Genomic DNA, 15,343 nt, shown 5'->3' with positions numbered 1-15,343 from the left:
GGTGTGACTGGGTTTGGACCAGGAAAGCTTTCAGTGTCAGAGGGAAAGGTTTCTATCAATATTTAAAATGTCACTGCTTGGTCCTCCAATATCAGAGATGCCAACGTGTAACATATTGGATTAATTTAAATATTTAGATGCAAGCAGGGGAAATTTTAGGTGCCAGTATATTTTAGCAGAGAAAACTTTAGATGTGGGTGAGTTTCACATGGAAAACTTTAGAGGTGACTCTGGAAAGGGAAATCATTCTATGGGGGCAGGTTTGGGTTGAAAAATGTCCTTTTAAAATTTTACTTGCCAGAACTTCCTCTCGTAAAATTGACTTGTGCAAGGCAATTTGTACACAGAAAAGTTTCTAGGTGAGTAGACTCCTGCAGACATTGCGTATAAAAGTTAATTTCCTGAGTGGCCTGCATTCTTCCTTCTCTCCAAGTGCCATTCCTCTCTTCTGGCAAAATCAAGTCCAGAGTGCTTGGTCTGCAATCCCTCCCAGTAGGCCCAATTGGGGCAATTATTCTGAGATACTCAGGGACAAGTATGGAACTTACAGATATGGTGTTTCTAAGATGACTCTTGGTACATGTTGAGTGTGTAAGCACTACACTTACTGGAGCAACAGAGAGTGTGTGTATGGTCTCGGGATGTCAGACTTACTTTTGCATAGGGCAGCTGAGAGAGGAGAACATGCGCCCTTCAGCTCATGAAGTTTATACTGCACAAGCCAATATGCCCCAAAGTCTATCTAGCATATAAAGCCTTATGCACATGTTTAATTTACTGAAGTCATCTTCCTCTAAAGGCCCCACACAAGTTGTAATTCTTGTGCTTGGCATTACACTCTCTGTGCTTCCACATGGGTAACAGAGACCCCAAAGAGAGTGGGAATGAGGCAGGGCATGGCCCTGTTCTTTCCACTCATCACCAGCTCACTGAATGGGCCTAGGACACTGGCTGGAGTATGCTGCATCTTGAAGAATGTTATCTTGCATTCTGGGGAATTCCAGCAGGATTTCTGTCCCTTGTGGTGGTCTGACTCCACCCTATTCCAAATGCAGGGTTATGTCTTTAAGGTCTGATTTTTTAAAAAATTCTTTGACTACAGTTGAAATGTAACACATTCCATATCAACTCAACTCCTGTCTCTATGATGTTTTGGGAGGGTACGTAGCCTGTAGAAATGTATATAATGCTGGGTGGGTGCAAGATGGTTTCTATCCTGTAGGGAGAAACTAGCAGAAATAACAATGAAGATCGAAGGTTGGATTTTTTAATATGAAATGTGACACCTGTCACAGCTCCAATACATTTATTTAAGAGATGTTATTATCTTTGGGATATCTACCTTCCCTTTTTTAACCCAGGAATGAACATAACATTTCTACCTAGCAGTAAGTTACAATGTAACAAAGCTAACAAACTGGTTTGCCAGCTCATTTGAATATTAAACTCAAAACCAGAAAAGACTACCAAGCCAAAAAACCTCAAAAAATAAGGTAAGTATTTAATCATGTACAGTTTAGTGCTATGGGACAAATTATGATCCTAGTAACATCAGCATGAATAAAGACTTAAAATCAGAGCAATTCCATGCGAGAACAGATGAGCATGCAAGGCCAGATCTTGCAATTCTCACTCATGCAAAACTCCCATTGACTATAGTGGGAGTTTTGCTCAAATGTAGACTGCAGGATTGTTTCTACAAGAAATAGATACAACTCAGGGGAGGGGGAAAAGCTTTTTTACTTCACATAGCTGACCTGTACTTGGCACTTTAGAAGCAGAAAAATGGTCACGTTATATGAACGAAACAAGTCAAGATAAAGTGGCAGACCATGTCTTATAGCCCTGAACCTCTGATAGCTGAAAGGCATGCTATGCATTCATGATTGATTGTGGAATGAATATGTTGTGGACACAGCCATCTTCCGAGAATAACATTCTGGGGAAGACAGGCAGGTAGGAAGTCTGTATATTGTTTCCTAAAATCCCCCTCAATCCCTCCCACTAAGAAGCTGAGATACTAGAGCACTAGGAAGATATTAAACAATGAATGAGAAGGAAACCAGAGTGGAATCAATTGGGGATCTAAAAGAAAAAAGGAGACAATTACTAGGAGTGTGAACTTGCAGCAGAATGTTACTGGGCCTTATTCTGATCTAAATTATACCACAGCTACTCCAGTGGAACTCCAGAGTTATGCCAATGTACCATCAGTGTAAATGAGAGCAGAATCAGGCCCTCAGTTTAAAGAAAAGAGGAGATTTTTTTAAAAAAGTATAGAGATGAGAGATATTTTTTATTTAATAAAATATATTTAAAAAAAAAAAACTTTTTTTTTAGCAGTCTGTCTCTTCTTCTTCTTGTATTTAATCATGTACAGTTTAGTGCTATGGGACAAATTATGATCCTAGTAACATCAGCATGAATAAAGAGTAAATTCAGGAAGTTACACTGGTGAAAAAAATGGTGTAAATGAGAAAAGAGTTAGGCCCATATTGTTCATTACTTTACTTGGTGGTTTTAGGGAATTTTGCTATGTTTGAGAACGTAGGTATCCAATATCTAAACAAAAAGAAAAGCCCTTAACCACTTAACCAGAGGTTGTTACACAGATACACTGATTACGAAATACCAGAATAATCTTATAACTTACTTTTTCACCAGGAGCTCCAATAGGACCTTGTGGACCAGGAAGCCCCTATTAGAAAGAAGCCAGTGTGTGAGAAATCAGGGATAACAATATACGTACATTTTCCCTATTAAAGAGCCCTCATTAATCTGTTTAAACATAGCGGCAAATATAAAATATAAGTGTGGGGTTTTTTTTAAACCAGTTAGATAAGGAGCTTTGTGTGAGCCTTTTGCACAGGCTACTATTCTGGCATCAAGTCTGTAACAGGATCCTATTCAGAACCCTCCTACAGGTGTGGCCGTTCCTGCTGGCATTCCAGGAACACTGAATGAGTCATTTTTCTTGCGAATGAAAAAGCCCTCTGCAAGCTTGCTTTAAAATTCTGCTCCCACTGTATTATGTACATTTTCAGCATTATTTATAAAATCCTTCATGCTTTATCAATCCTGCATATGAAAAGCTAACCCTATGCTAGTCTGCATTCATTAAACATTTCTTTAAAGGAATGTGATATAACCTGTGGGTTACTGAACACTTACTTGTGGACCTGGGATTCCTTGTTGACCAGGAGGTCCTGGTTCCCCTTGAGGACCCTACCATTCAAAAAATACAGAGGCATTAAGTTTGGGCTTCTGTGTTACAAATCTTCATTCTCAGGCCTAAAGAAATATAAGCACATCACTGTGTTTTCCCTCTTTTAAATCTACCAACTAACCATCTCTCTAGTCTGATTTTAAAATTAATTTATATCACCAACATTTTATTAATGTGGGGCTAATTCCACCCATACTTACACCCTGAGAGCTGGAGTCTGAGGGTTGCAGGAGGTTAAATGAGGGCAGAATTTAGGTTTAAGCAGATGGTACACAAGGCTGTTCTCTTCAATATAACATCAAAAGGAATCTGAATTTTAGATTAAACAGTGATGGGGGTAGGGAAGGGGAAGAATTTTGACAATCCCAAACCTCTGTTTCCCTAATTATCTACCTACCAAGTTTCCTTTTGGACCTGGGGGGCCATCAACACCTGCAACACCCTGCAACAAGAACAAAAATAGAGGCAACACTGGGCAGAATTATTTTTTACTGGAAATTGCACATCTAAAATACCTCATTCTTTATACCATACTTACAGGTTGTCCTGGGGGGCCGGGTGTGCCCCTGGGGCCCAGTAGTCCTCTTGGACCCTGAAAAGAAGACACAATTCATTTTAAAAATGTAGGTGCAATTCCTCCTTACAAGTGGGTAGGCCGCAGGAGTAGGAGGGAGGGAGGCAGTGAAGCCCGACAAAAGGATTCACTACTACATGGAATCCTCCTGACCTCTGCCCTATATCAGTAGCACAATATGGGTTGAAGGCACCTTTTGTCAAGTAGCTCTGTCTCTCATACCAGAAAAAGGTCAAAGGGGGAGATTTTCTGCCTGCCACTGCTTTGAACAGTGGTGCAGCACCTTCCACAGTCACTTGATCTGAGCGCCGACTATTTATGTATTTAATGAAAACAAGGTGGTTTCAATGATTTTTGTCATGTTCTGTATTGCTGTGGAAAGTGCTATCTTTCTTGGTAGTAAAATCTCTGCTAGATAGCTGAAAATTACTCATTTGGAGTCTTTCTCTTTATAATAAACAAATGGAAACTCTTCCACAAGCAGAAGTGCAGACCTGTTCCCACAAGCAATTCCATTGAAATTAATGGGACCATTCTTCTGAGGCAGGGGAGCAAAATGTGTTCCCTAGTATTATTTTTAACTTCCCACAGTGTAAGTGCATTTTATTTTTCATTATTTGTGTCATCAGACACTGTGGCTGAAGTAGACAGGCCTCATTCTCCTCTTTGCTTCCTCATATGTAAAGAGGATGCAAATTACTAACATTCTGACTCAGTAGCATTTTACACCCACTTTGTATCTGGAAAGGGCATATGTCAGATATTTAGGATAAAATTATCCTTTCTGAGCCAGGCCCTGGATCTCTTGCCTGCACTGCAGATCTCTGTTCTGCAGTGACAGCACCAGTGGAATTCCTACTGATATCAGTGGAATTCTTGGACATGTAACAATTCCAAAATATACAATAAAGAGAAGCAGTGGTGAAGCAAAGTGGTGATTTTTTTATTTTTTTTTTAATATTCAAAAAAAAAAAAAAAGAAAATAACTTCTTTATAGAGGTTTCAGTAGACTGACTATGTCCTCACTGTCCTCATGTAAATCAGGACTACATCCACTGAAGTCAGTGCAGTTGTGCCACAGTAAATGAGATAAGGATCAGGTCCAGTGATTCTGGAAGTTGTGTACGCTGGACTGAATTCATCCATGATTAATTCCAGTCATGTTAGTGGAGTTACACACCAGAAGAATCTAGCCTATTGTTTACTCTCCATACAGAACTGCCACTTTTTTTCCCTCTGAGAAAAGCTTAGTAGAAATGAATGAAAATCTTAGAGTGATTTTGTTCTGCAAAACAGTCAGCGTGCATACCAGAAATAGAATAGTAAAAAAGCTTTGCTTACAGCTTCACCTGGGAGACCTCTGGGTCCAACTTCTCCATCTTCTCCCTGTCATTATTAAAAGGAATAGAAGGTTTAGTGTGAAGAGTATACATCACCAAAATATTCCTCTTCTGGGAGGACTTGCTTTAGATGTTGTTGTATGTATTAGTGAGCTGAAGTTACTAGTAACATACTCTTGTTCCGTCTTCACCGGGTGCACCAGGAGGTCCTTGTGGGCCACGATCTCCCTGTAGAATTAAGAAAGCCATATTAAAATAATGCAGGTTCCAACTCTGGCTGCAAACAACAAGAGATGGGAAAGTGAAATATCATTTTAGCTGCATAATGGTATGTCAGAACATCTTCACTGTAATAGCAAACAGGTACAAATCAACATTAATGTGAGGAAGGATTAACATTTCAGAAATGTTCAATAATCATATCATTGTTACTGCATGTAAGGCTTGGTTCTGCCATACGAACATGAGAATGGCCATACTGGTGCTTTTCAGGCATACGTAAACAGAGCCTTAGCAGATTTTGGACCGATGTGGTTAGGATTTATTTTTCTTTTCTCTTTTTTAAAGAAGGCCAGTGTGCTGCATAACTTAAACACAACTGATTGAGCTCTTTTTGGAGAGGGGATTTTTTGGAGAGGGGATTTTTAATCAGTGATAAGTAGGACTGAATAAAAGTATTCATGCTGATTCTTCTAGCTTTAGACATGTTTCCAAGGTGCTGACCACAGCTGTGAATCCTAGAAAAGTTATATGGAATCACTCTTGAGTGTCTCCTTTCTCACTCTTTTTCTCCTTCAGAGAGCTGCTGGGGAGGTTTCAGTGATTTGCTTATTTACCCCAAGGTGCCTCTTATATAAGGAATGGCAGGTGTTTATTCCACTGCTCTTCTGTTCAATGTGATTGTGGGGTCATTAAGAAAGATAGTGAGATTCTATTAACTGCACCTTTGTTGCCTCAAAGCTGAGTTACGTTCTACATGCAGCTATGTCTTAACACTATTCAAAAACATTCACTGGTGCAGACTGAATGCAGCTTCCTATGTGTTAAGCGACATTTATTGAAGGCAGCACATGACACTTATAGTCCATCACCTGGCTTCTAATTACTTTCTGGGTGCAATTTAACATATAGGTTTAAATCTATAAATCTTTCAGCTGGTTGGCTCTTGGTTTATCTGAGAGGCTACCTCAGTCTTATTGTAATACTGTGGCAGTTGAGATCATTTTAGGAGCTTGGGTTAACAATGTCCTGGTTTAATCATAAGGTTGAAGGAACCTCATTATCAGTAAGGTGTCCTCAGCCTTCAAATTCTCTTCTTCCATTGGTCTGCTAACACAGAACAAGGTCTGAATGGATAGGATGGGCATGGTGGAAGTCTTTAATTTGGGGGATCTCTAAGTTTTAGTTTTAGACTGTTTTTTATTCTTTCATTTTTATATACATTTGATATACCTTTGGATAGGCATATTCTTCATAAATCTAAATACTTAAATTGCATGCAAATTCATAGATTCATAGAGCTAATGCCAGAAGGAACCATTAGATGATGTAGTCTAACCTCTTTATATAATACAGGCCATAGAATTTCATCCAGTTACTCCTATAGGGAGCTCAATAATTTGTGGTTGCCTAAAGCATATGTCTTCCAGACAGACATCCGGTCCAGAAATTATAGTATGTGTTCCCAGTTCAAACATGACTAGACATGAAAAGATTCCTAAAAAGAATATGCTAAAGGTTGGTGGGGTTTTTTTTTAAACAACATCAGTATTCTTGCAGATAAAATATAACTACAGGAGAAAAGGATTTATTTCTTTTTCCGCTGTGCTTTTTTTATTACAGGGAGTACAGAGGTGAATGTTTATGCAAACAGCTCCTTGCATTATGTCTTCTCACTAAACATGAATCTGAAGGGCTGCAGTTATCTGCTTTAGCTTTGAATGGGACTGCTTTCAGATTTGTCATACTTTCTAAATATTTAGAGGACTCTCATTTTAATAAGTATTATAGCAGGGTTTCTCAAACAGGGGTCATCGCTTGTGTAGGAAAAGCCCCTGGCAGGCCGGGCCGGTGTGTTTACCTGCCCCGTCCGCAAGTCCGGCCGATCGCGGCTTCCACTGGCCGCGGATCGCTGCTCTGGGCCAATGGGAGCTGCTGGAAGCGGCATGGGCTGAGGGACTTACTGGCCGCTGCTTCCAGCAGCTCCCATTGGCCCGGAGCAGTGATCCGCGGCCAGTGGGAGCCGCGATCGGCCGGACTTGCGGACAGGGCAGGTAAACACACCGGCCCGGCCTGCCAGGGGCTTTCCCTACACAAGCAGCGACCCCTGTTTGAAAAACCCTGTATTATAGTGATTTCCAAACAATGGGATGGAAGACTTGGAAAAGGCTTTCTTTATTTCTTTTTATTAATATTTTCAGATATTTTACATTTGTTTAGAAAATATGAATTCAATATCCGTATTTCTGACTAAGAACAAAAAAGGTTGCTTTCACTGTACAATTAAAGGTCATAAAGTTTGCCAACTCTGCTACACCATATTAGAAAGCAGACAATAGATCTCTTCACCTTAAGGGCTTGGCTACACTTGCAAGTTAAAGCGCAATAAAGGAGCTCCAGGCACTCTAGCTCACTACCTGTCCACACTGGCAAGGCACAAAGAGCGCTCTGACTCCGCGGCTACAGCGCTGCTTCTACTCCACCTCGGTAAGAGGAATAATGTTTGCTGTGCCTTGGCTACAATGCCTGGGCATCAGTGTGAATGAGATGTTGCATTACTGCGCTCTGATCAGCCTCCAGAAACGTCCCATAATCCCCTTAAGTCAAGTGGCTACTCTTGTCATTGTTTTGAACTCGCCTAGGAATGCGGATATGGCCTTTGAAAGCTCCCTTTCTGACAGCCGGCTCTGAGACAAAGTAATCATTTTTGTGGAATGCTGTGTGTGAGAGAGAGAGAGGCGGGGGGCAGGAGGGAAGTCTGCTGCTGTCTGAACTTAGAAGACAGCATGCTGACATGCTCTCAGCCCCCCAAAAACCCATGCTCTCTCCCCCCCCACATGCACACAACACACTCCCTGTCACACTCCACCCCACCCATCCCATTTTAAAAGCACATTGAAGTCACTTGCATGCTGGGATAGCTGCCCATAATGCACCACTCCCAATGCCGCTGCAAGTGCGCAAATGTGGCCATGCCAGCAGGGGCGGCTCTACAAAGTAGGCTGCCCCAAGCAGCGCGGAGCGCTGCGCCGCCCTTCCCCAGTCCCGCAGCGGGTCCCCTCTTCCCGCGGCTCCGGCATCCTGGGGAGGGCGTCATTTGGCTCCGGTGGAGCTCCCGCCGGCATGACTGCGGCAGGTCCACCGGAGCCCGGGACGAGCGGACCTGCCGCAGTCATGCCTGCGGGAGCTCAACCGGAGCCGCGGGAAGACGGGACCCGCCGCAGGCATGACTGCGGCAGGTCCGCTCGACCCGGGCTCCGGTGGACCTGCCGCAGTCATGCCGGCGGGAGCTCCACCGGAGCCAAATGACGCCCTCCCCAGGATGCCGCCCCAAGCGGGCGCTTGGCCTGCTGGTGCCTAGAGCCGCCCCTGCATGCCAGTGTACTTGAAGCTGTCAGTGTGGACAGATTGCAGCGCTTTCCCTACTGTGATCTACGAAGGCTGGTTTAACTCAAAGCGCTCTACATCTGCAAGAGTAGCTATGCCCTAAGTCAACTTTCGAAGGGTTGCTCAGTCTTCAGAGGACACATGAGAGATGCACTGTGATTAGATCAGTGATACTCAGTAGGCAGCCCACGGCCCAAATGTGGCCTGCCAAACATTCCTGTGTGGCCCACCAGCTCACCTTAAAACAATGTTTATAATTAAATTCACAAATAGTGATGCACTGCCTATCATTTGCCTATGCCTTCCTTAGTAACTTACTGGCAGTGCGTAATTTGTAATGAAAGAAGTGCCAGGGCTCAGCCCAAGCAAGTCCCAGCACAAATTAAGCAATGGTTGAGTGGCCAGAGTAGTGACTGCTGGCTGGGCACCCAGCTCTGAAGGCAATGCCACCACCAGCAGCAGCACAGAAGTAAGGATGGCAATACACCATACCACACCACCCTTACTTCTGTGTTGCTGCTGGCGGCAGTGCTGCCTTCAGAGCTGGACAGCTGGAGAGCAGCAGTTGCTGGTTGGGAGTCCAGAGGTGTCAGAACTATGAACTGCCAAGCCTAGAGGTTCTGGGGCTCAGCCCCAGTAAGTCCAGGCACAAATTAAGCACTGCTTACTGGGTCTTAAGTTCTTGCAATAGGATTGAGCTAGGACACTGCCCATTTTTTTCATTAGTGATGGAAATTGAGCCAAAAATGAATGCAAGTGGGAGGAAATTTGACAACAGAAACCGAGGTTTTAACCCAAACTGGACAGCGGATTTTCTATTTATTATGCCACCTCATTTAAATGCAAAACCTTTGTGTTTAATAATCCAAACCACTTTATCTATCTGTGGGGTCATCAACATGAGACATCACTTTGAATCAAAGCATGGTAACTTCAACGCAGCCTGTCCTGGCAATGTTGCAAGACGTGACAAAACTGAAAATTGGAAGTCTTTGTATCACACTTCAAATGTCATTCTGACAACATCAGCGACTGTAAAGGAAAAAGCAACAGCTACTTCTCTTCAAAAATGTTGGTAATAGCTAAAAAGAAAAAGACTTTCCTGGATGCCTAGCTTGTGAAGGAATGCATGCTGGGAATGCTGGAGGAGCTTTTTGCAGAAGATAAAAACAAAGATGACATTGTGAACTGTGTGAAGGAGGTTCCCCTGTCTGATTCCACAACAGTGCGAAGATTGGAGGTAATTTAGAAAGTTTATTTGTTAGCACTGATTTCTGATTTTAAAAATGCCATCAAGTCTCTTGCAGTGGACAAATCAAGCAATTTAAGTGACACTGCCTAGCTATCACTGTTTGTTAGATTTTTGTGCTCACTACCATTAGAAACCTATGCCACAGGAGAGATAATTTTTGAAAAGTTAAAGGCTTTTTTGAAAAAAAAAAAGATTTAGATCTGTAGAAAGTAAACTTGCTTGTTACAGACAGAGGTCCCTCTATGACAGCGAAAGAGAAGGGCTTTGCTTCACATTTGGCAGTGATTCACCCTTCATTAAATACACTTCATTGCATCATTCACCAGACTATCTTGTGCGGTAAATTGTCAGGGGACTTAAAAAAAACAATGGGTATTGTGATAAAATGGGTGAATGAGATACGTTCAGCTTCTACCTTCCAACTTCATTTTTTAAAGCTCTTTTACAAGATGATGTTTCAGCCAAATTCAGTGATCTATTGCAGCATAATAATGTTCGCTGGTTAAGTAGGGGGCGTGTGATAGAGAGGGATTGTGTGCTTCAAAAAGAAATAATAGAATTTCTTTCAAACTACAAAACCAGCATAGCTCGTGAGTTCCTGGAATTTATGAATGAAGTCCCCTCTATGTCACCGGTAGCTTTTCTGTGTGATATTACTGGTAACTTGAATTCCCTCAACTTGAAGCTCCAAGGCCGTGCAAGCAGTCTCAGGGATCTGTTTGGAAAAATGTGCGCCTTTCAGAGGAATCTTGAAATCTTTCAGACAGACAACAGAAAAGATGTTGCACTTTACCATATTGTGTGTTGTTGCTACCAATGAAACTTGGATGAAAATTATGCAAGAATTCCTGATCAAAAATTTTAAAATGTGATTTGAGAATTTAAGAATTCCAAAGGAATTGCTTTTATTTGTTCGTGATCCATTTGTTGGCCCTACTGATGAACTCTGTCCTTCTGAAGCCAAGAACATTCTTGATTTAATTGAAGGTGCCTTTCAATTATAAATTGTAGGGCTCCAGAGCTCAGATATCTTGAAGAAAAAATTCAGATAAATGGGACTTTGTGATTTCTTGACTCAATATGCTGACCAGTTTCAGAATAGCCATAATCTAGCCATATAGCTCTTAACAATGTTTGGATCAACGTACCTCTGCAAATCTGGTTTTCTACCATGAACATGGTAAAAAACCAACACTGAAATCATCTGACAGATGAGCATCTTCACCAGTGTGTGTGCCTTACTCTGACCTCCTATAAACCACTATTCACAAAGCTTGCCAGAAATCATTGGTCACTTCTCCTATTAGAGATTGTCACAAACACTGGTAATAATATTGATTTGTAAACTTTGTTAAAAGACAGAAACGCTAATACTTACATTGCAATCAAGGTCTTTATTTATTGGCACCTGAAGGTTTTTATTATTATTATTTTGTCAGTCTTCTGTGCAAATGGCCCACCTCTTGACATAAAATTCTCAAATTGGGTAGAACTAATTGAGTATCACAGGACTAGATCTTAATCTACTGGCCACCCACAGATCAACCCACATTTCAAATCTGCAAACAGCTGCTTGTTTTATTCTCTAGGAAGAAAGGGTTTGATGAAAAATGATTGAGAGAATTGTGAATTGTAGTAAAAATAAGAGTTCCCTCTATGCTACATACAAACAGGACTGAGGAGAACAACTTCAAATATTACTACAACACACTACACTGTAGGAATATGGCAAGTATTTAATGTCTCCCCAAGTTCCTGGGAAGTGTAGCTACTGCACAAGCCCTTTGAAGATTGCAGCATATACTTCCATCTGTGGTTTGCTAGCTCCACTCTCGAAGAGGGTGGAATCATTATCCTGCCTTCTTCTAGTTCCTTCTATGGTGGCTAAGACTTACAAGAGAACTAGCAGGAGAACCGCATTCAGGAGAGTACAGGGAACTGCAGTTGTGACTAGCGCTTGCAATAGGGATGCATTCCAAAAGGAAGACTTCTTCCACCACAACTGCTATACAGGGCCAGACACAACCAAAATTAGCTCTCAGATCTGGTCTTTCTCCTAGTTCTGGAATGTTGATATTTGACGTGTTTGGACTGAGTCAGTCCTTGTCAATAAGCAATACAGCTTAGCATTGTAGGTATTCTTGATTGCTACTTTGTTTGAGCAAGCCTTTTTAATGGTGTTTTAAAAAAATTACAAGTCAAGGATGTTGTTTTCCATGAACATGAACAAACAATTGCAAAACTTTCTGCATTACTCTGTGTTCAAAGACGTTAAATTCTGTGTATCCTCAAAGCAAGGGAAAAAGGATGGCCTGTTGTTGGGGCACTGCACTAGTGGAAGGGAGACCCGGCTTCAATTCACTGCTGGGGCACAGACTTTTTGTGTGACCTCACTTCCCCATCTGCAATGGGGGGGTCCCAGAGAGGAGAAGGCACCACTGGCATACAATCTGCCTATTGAAACATCATGGAAATGAGCCCTATGACTACACTGGTCATGGGATACACACATACTCAGCATAGAATTTGTACACTATTATATTGCAACTTCCTTCTAATAATCTACTTCAACCCAGTCGACAGCTGGAGTAAATCAGCTGAAGTAAATCAGCATATCTCCATTGACTTTAAGGAAACTACTTCAATTTACACCCATTAAGAATCTAGCCCAAATTCTGCAAATATATTTAAATAAAAAAATATGTATGTGGATTGTTAACTATCAATTCATGTTACTGGAATCTTTACATGAAATGCTTGCAAAAATACAATTCTGACACTATACTGCAACATGAAATTCTGACATGTTCTCTGACTTAACTCCCTCCACAGTCCTATGTTTTTTTAAAATTAGGTGATGTTAATAAGCTTTCATATAAACATTCATGTTTATCTTACCCTGTGACCTTTATCACCAGGTAGACCAGGAAGACCATCAAACCCTCTATCACCCTAACAAAGAAAAAATTAGAGATTTAGAAATGACTATTACACTTTGTAATATTCTTAGTAAATTATACCTGCTCACTGTGGGCTAAATTCTGCCCATGGATATATGTGCACATCTCAACAAGTCATTTGGAGTTGAGCACATGCATCTGAACATCAGAATTTGGCCCTGGGTGTGTCAAAGCAGAGGAGCTGTCTTGCAACAGATTTTACACTCCACTGTAATTATGCCATTATAAATTTAACATCAAGACAAAGGGCTTCATTCTAGTCACACATTATACTGGTATAAATCAGAAGTAGCTCCGCTGTAGAAAATACAGTTACACCCATATGAAAAAAAGCAGCCTAAGTGAGATCAAAATCAAGCCCAAATAATCAAATTACTTAAATGTTACACTGCTGTCCATTACCATGAATTACCATATTTTTGAATGGATGATTCATGCTCAACTATTGCCTCTTATCTGGTTGTCTGAATCATCATTTTCATTGCAGAATAGCTTTCTACATTGTTTTTACATTTGCAGTGTGGTGGAGGGCAGTTTAATGCCTATTTAAAATGTGCATCATCCACACCATGATTGAAATATGACCTCAGATCTCATACCTTTGAACCAGGTTCTCCTGGCATTCCTCTAGCGCCATCAGCTCCTGGACGACCCTGAAAAGAATACAAACATTTGAAGATGCCAACAACTGACATCCAGAGTAATGAGAAAGTGTTAATTCATTTGGGTTTCAATTTAATTTTTTACCAGATTTATGTTACTCACTCTTTTGCCAGGTTTCCCACTTGGACCAATGGAACCTTGAATACCTCGAGGACCCTGAATTTAAACAAAAGTCTTTAAAATCATACTATATGTGGCAGCAAAAAGCTAGAACAGCTAGCTAAAAATTGTCAAACATGTCAGCCAAACAACAACTTAGGAATACGATGTTAAATACCAAGACTGATTTTTTTCAAAGCTATCTAAGGGAGTCCTCAATTCCTATTAATTAGTGATGAAAACTGGGTATCCAGATCCCTTGAATGTCTTTGAAAATCTCAGTGCCATGGTTTACAGATCTTGTTTTAGCCATGTTAAAATTAAATTCACCTATATTTAATGAGAACTTATATTTACACAGCACATTCTATCCCGAGGGATTCCAAAGTATTTCACAGACTGCACACCTCATTCCGCTTTCACATGAGCATGTGATTCTCATTGAAGGCAGTTCTAGGTGTTTCTAAGGGAGCACTCTTGTCCAAAATCAATATGCACCTTGGGTGGAAATGTCAGCTGAAAAAAGCCTCAGAATCAGTACCCAATAATTTAGGGCAATGCAGCAGAGTGGTCTGACCCTTTAAGGACCTTCAAAGTCAGGGAGTAGCAAACCCTGATCTAAGGAGAAGCCCAGCAGGCCTGTGTTGGGAACCAGCTAAGCAGCAGCAAATGACTGGCTCTGATTCCCAGCTGGAAGACACAAGTGGGGAGCTAGCTCTAGAAGGGGAGGAGGAGGGCTAGGAGAAACAGTTTCCTTAGCAGCAGCAGAAGGCTGCAATGGGGCAGGCTGGCCCTGTGGTCTCCCTGAGATTAAGGGAGGGCTGTGAACCTTGAGGTACAGGAGGGGGCAGAGGACCCAGCCATATCTGTCTAGAACATGGCTGACTGTCCGAGCTTGTGAATAGCTTCACCCAACCACAAGAAGAAATAGAAAGAAAAAAAAAACTAACAAAGGACCACACTGGAAATGCAGGTAGGAAAAATGAAAGACTAATGGGCTATTTGTAATGTTTTACTTTTGTACTAGTGCCAAAGTGGAATTTAGGATAGTCACTTAATACATGATTAAATATGTGTACCCAAGTTGGTATTTGGCCAAGTAATAGGCCAAACTTTTTTAAAAAGTCATAGTTTCTTTAATGGTCACCAGTGCTTATGACCTTAATTTTGGGTCTAAGTTTAAAGATTCCAACTGGCCAGTACTCTCTAACATCAAACTGCGAGATTGATGCAGTAATTACTAAGAAGGAAAGGTATCATCCATTGAGTCAACAACACCACTTCTTCCAGTGTCAAAGTTTTTTTCTTGGAAATTTCCTGTTTAATTACTAGTCAAGTTAAACCCTGATCAGTTTATGAGATTTGATCATATCACAGCCCAAGGTCATATGACTGCAGGCATTGATGCTAATGGTACTTATGAGCATGTACAGTACAGAGCAGAGAAAAGAGCTTGCAGCACCAATTTTAAAACTGGTTTTCAAGAGATGACACTCTACATGTGATAATTGATTCTCTTTACAGAAAAGCAGCTTGTTACTTTCACATTTTAAAATGAACAATCTAGGTAACTGTTTCATTTGCTGCAGCGTTGCACATGAAACATTATTCATCTTCAGTTAC

The 15,343-nt window shown here is 41.2% G+C and overlaps 1 protein-coding gene across 7 annotated transcripts in view; it reads right to left on the bottom strand.

Moving 5' to 3' along the window:
- The window catches only part of COL11A1 (collagen type XI alpha 1 chain), a 237,297-nt gene that overhangs the window by 132,067 nt on the left and 89,887 nt on the right, over positions 1-15,343 (bottom strand). For all 7 annotated transcript variants that reach the window (XM_039483995.1, XM_039483989.1, XM_039483992.1 and 4 more), the window contains 9 exons: positions 13,724-13,777; positions 13,558-13,611; positions 12,897-12,950; positions 5,315-5,368; positions 5,142-5,186; positions 3,765-3,818; positions 3,624-3,668; positions 3,172-3,225; positions 2,654-2,698 (listed from right to left, as the gene is read on the bottom strand). In XM_039483995.1, coding sequence (XP_039339929.1) covers positions 2,654-2,698; positions 3,172-3,225; positions 3,624-3,668; positions 3,765-3,818; positions 5,142-5,186; positions 5,315-5,368; positions 12,897-12,950; positions 13,558-13,611; positions 13,724-13,777 — 459 coding nt within the window. The remainder of the gene's footprint in view (positions 1-2,653; positions 2,699-3,171; positions 3,226-3,623; positions 3,669-3,764; positions 3,819-5,141; positions 5,187-5,314; positions 5,369-12,896; positions 12,951-13,557; positions 13,612-13,723; positions 13,778-15,343) is intronic.

The sequence above is a fragment of the Mauremys reevesii genome, linkage group 8 (genome assembly GCF_016161935.1).
Source record: "Mauremys reevesii isolate NIE-2019 linkage group 8, ASM1616193v1, whole genome shotgun sequence".
In the NCBI taxonomy this organism is placed as follows: Eukaryota; Metazoa; Chordata; order Testudines; family Geoemydidae; genus Mauremys; species Mauremys reevesii.
This window is presented reverse-complemented; position numbering and strand designations above follow the sequence as displayed.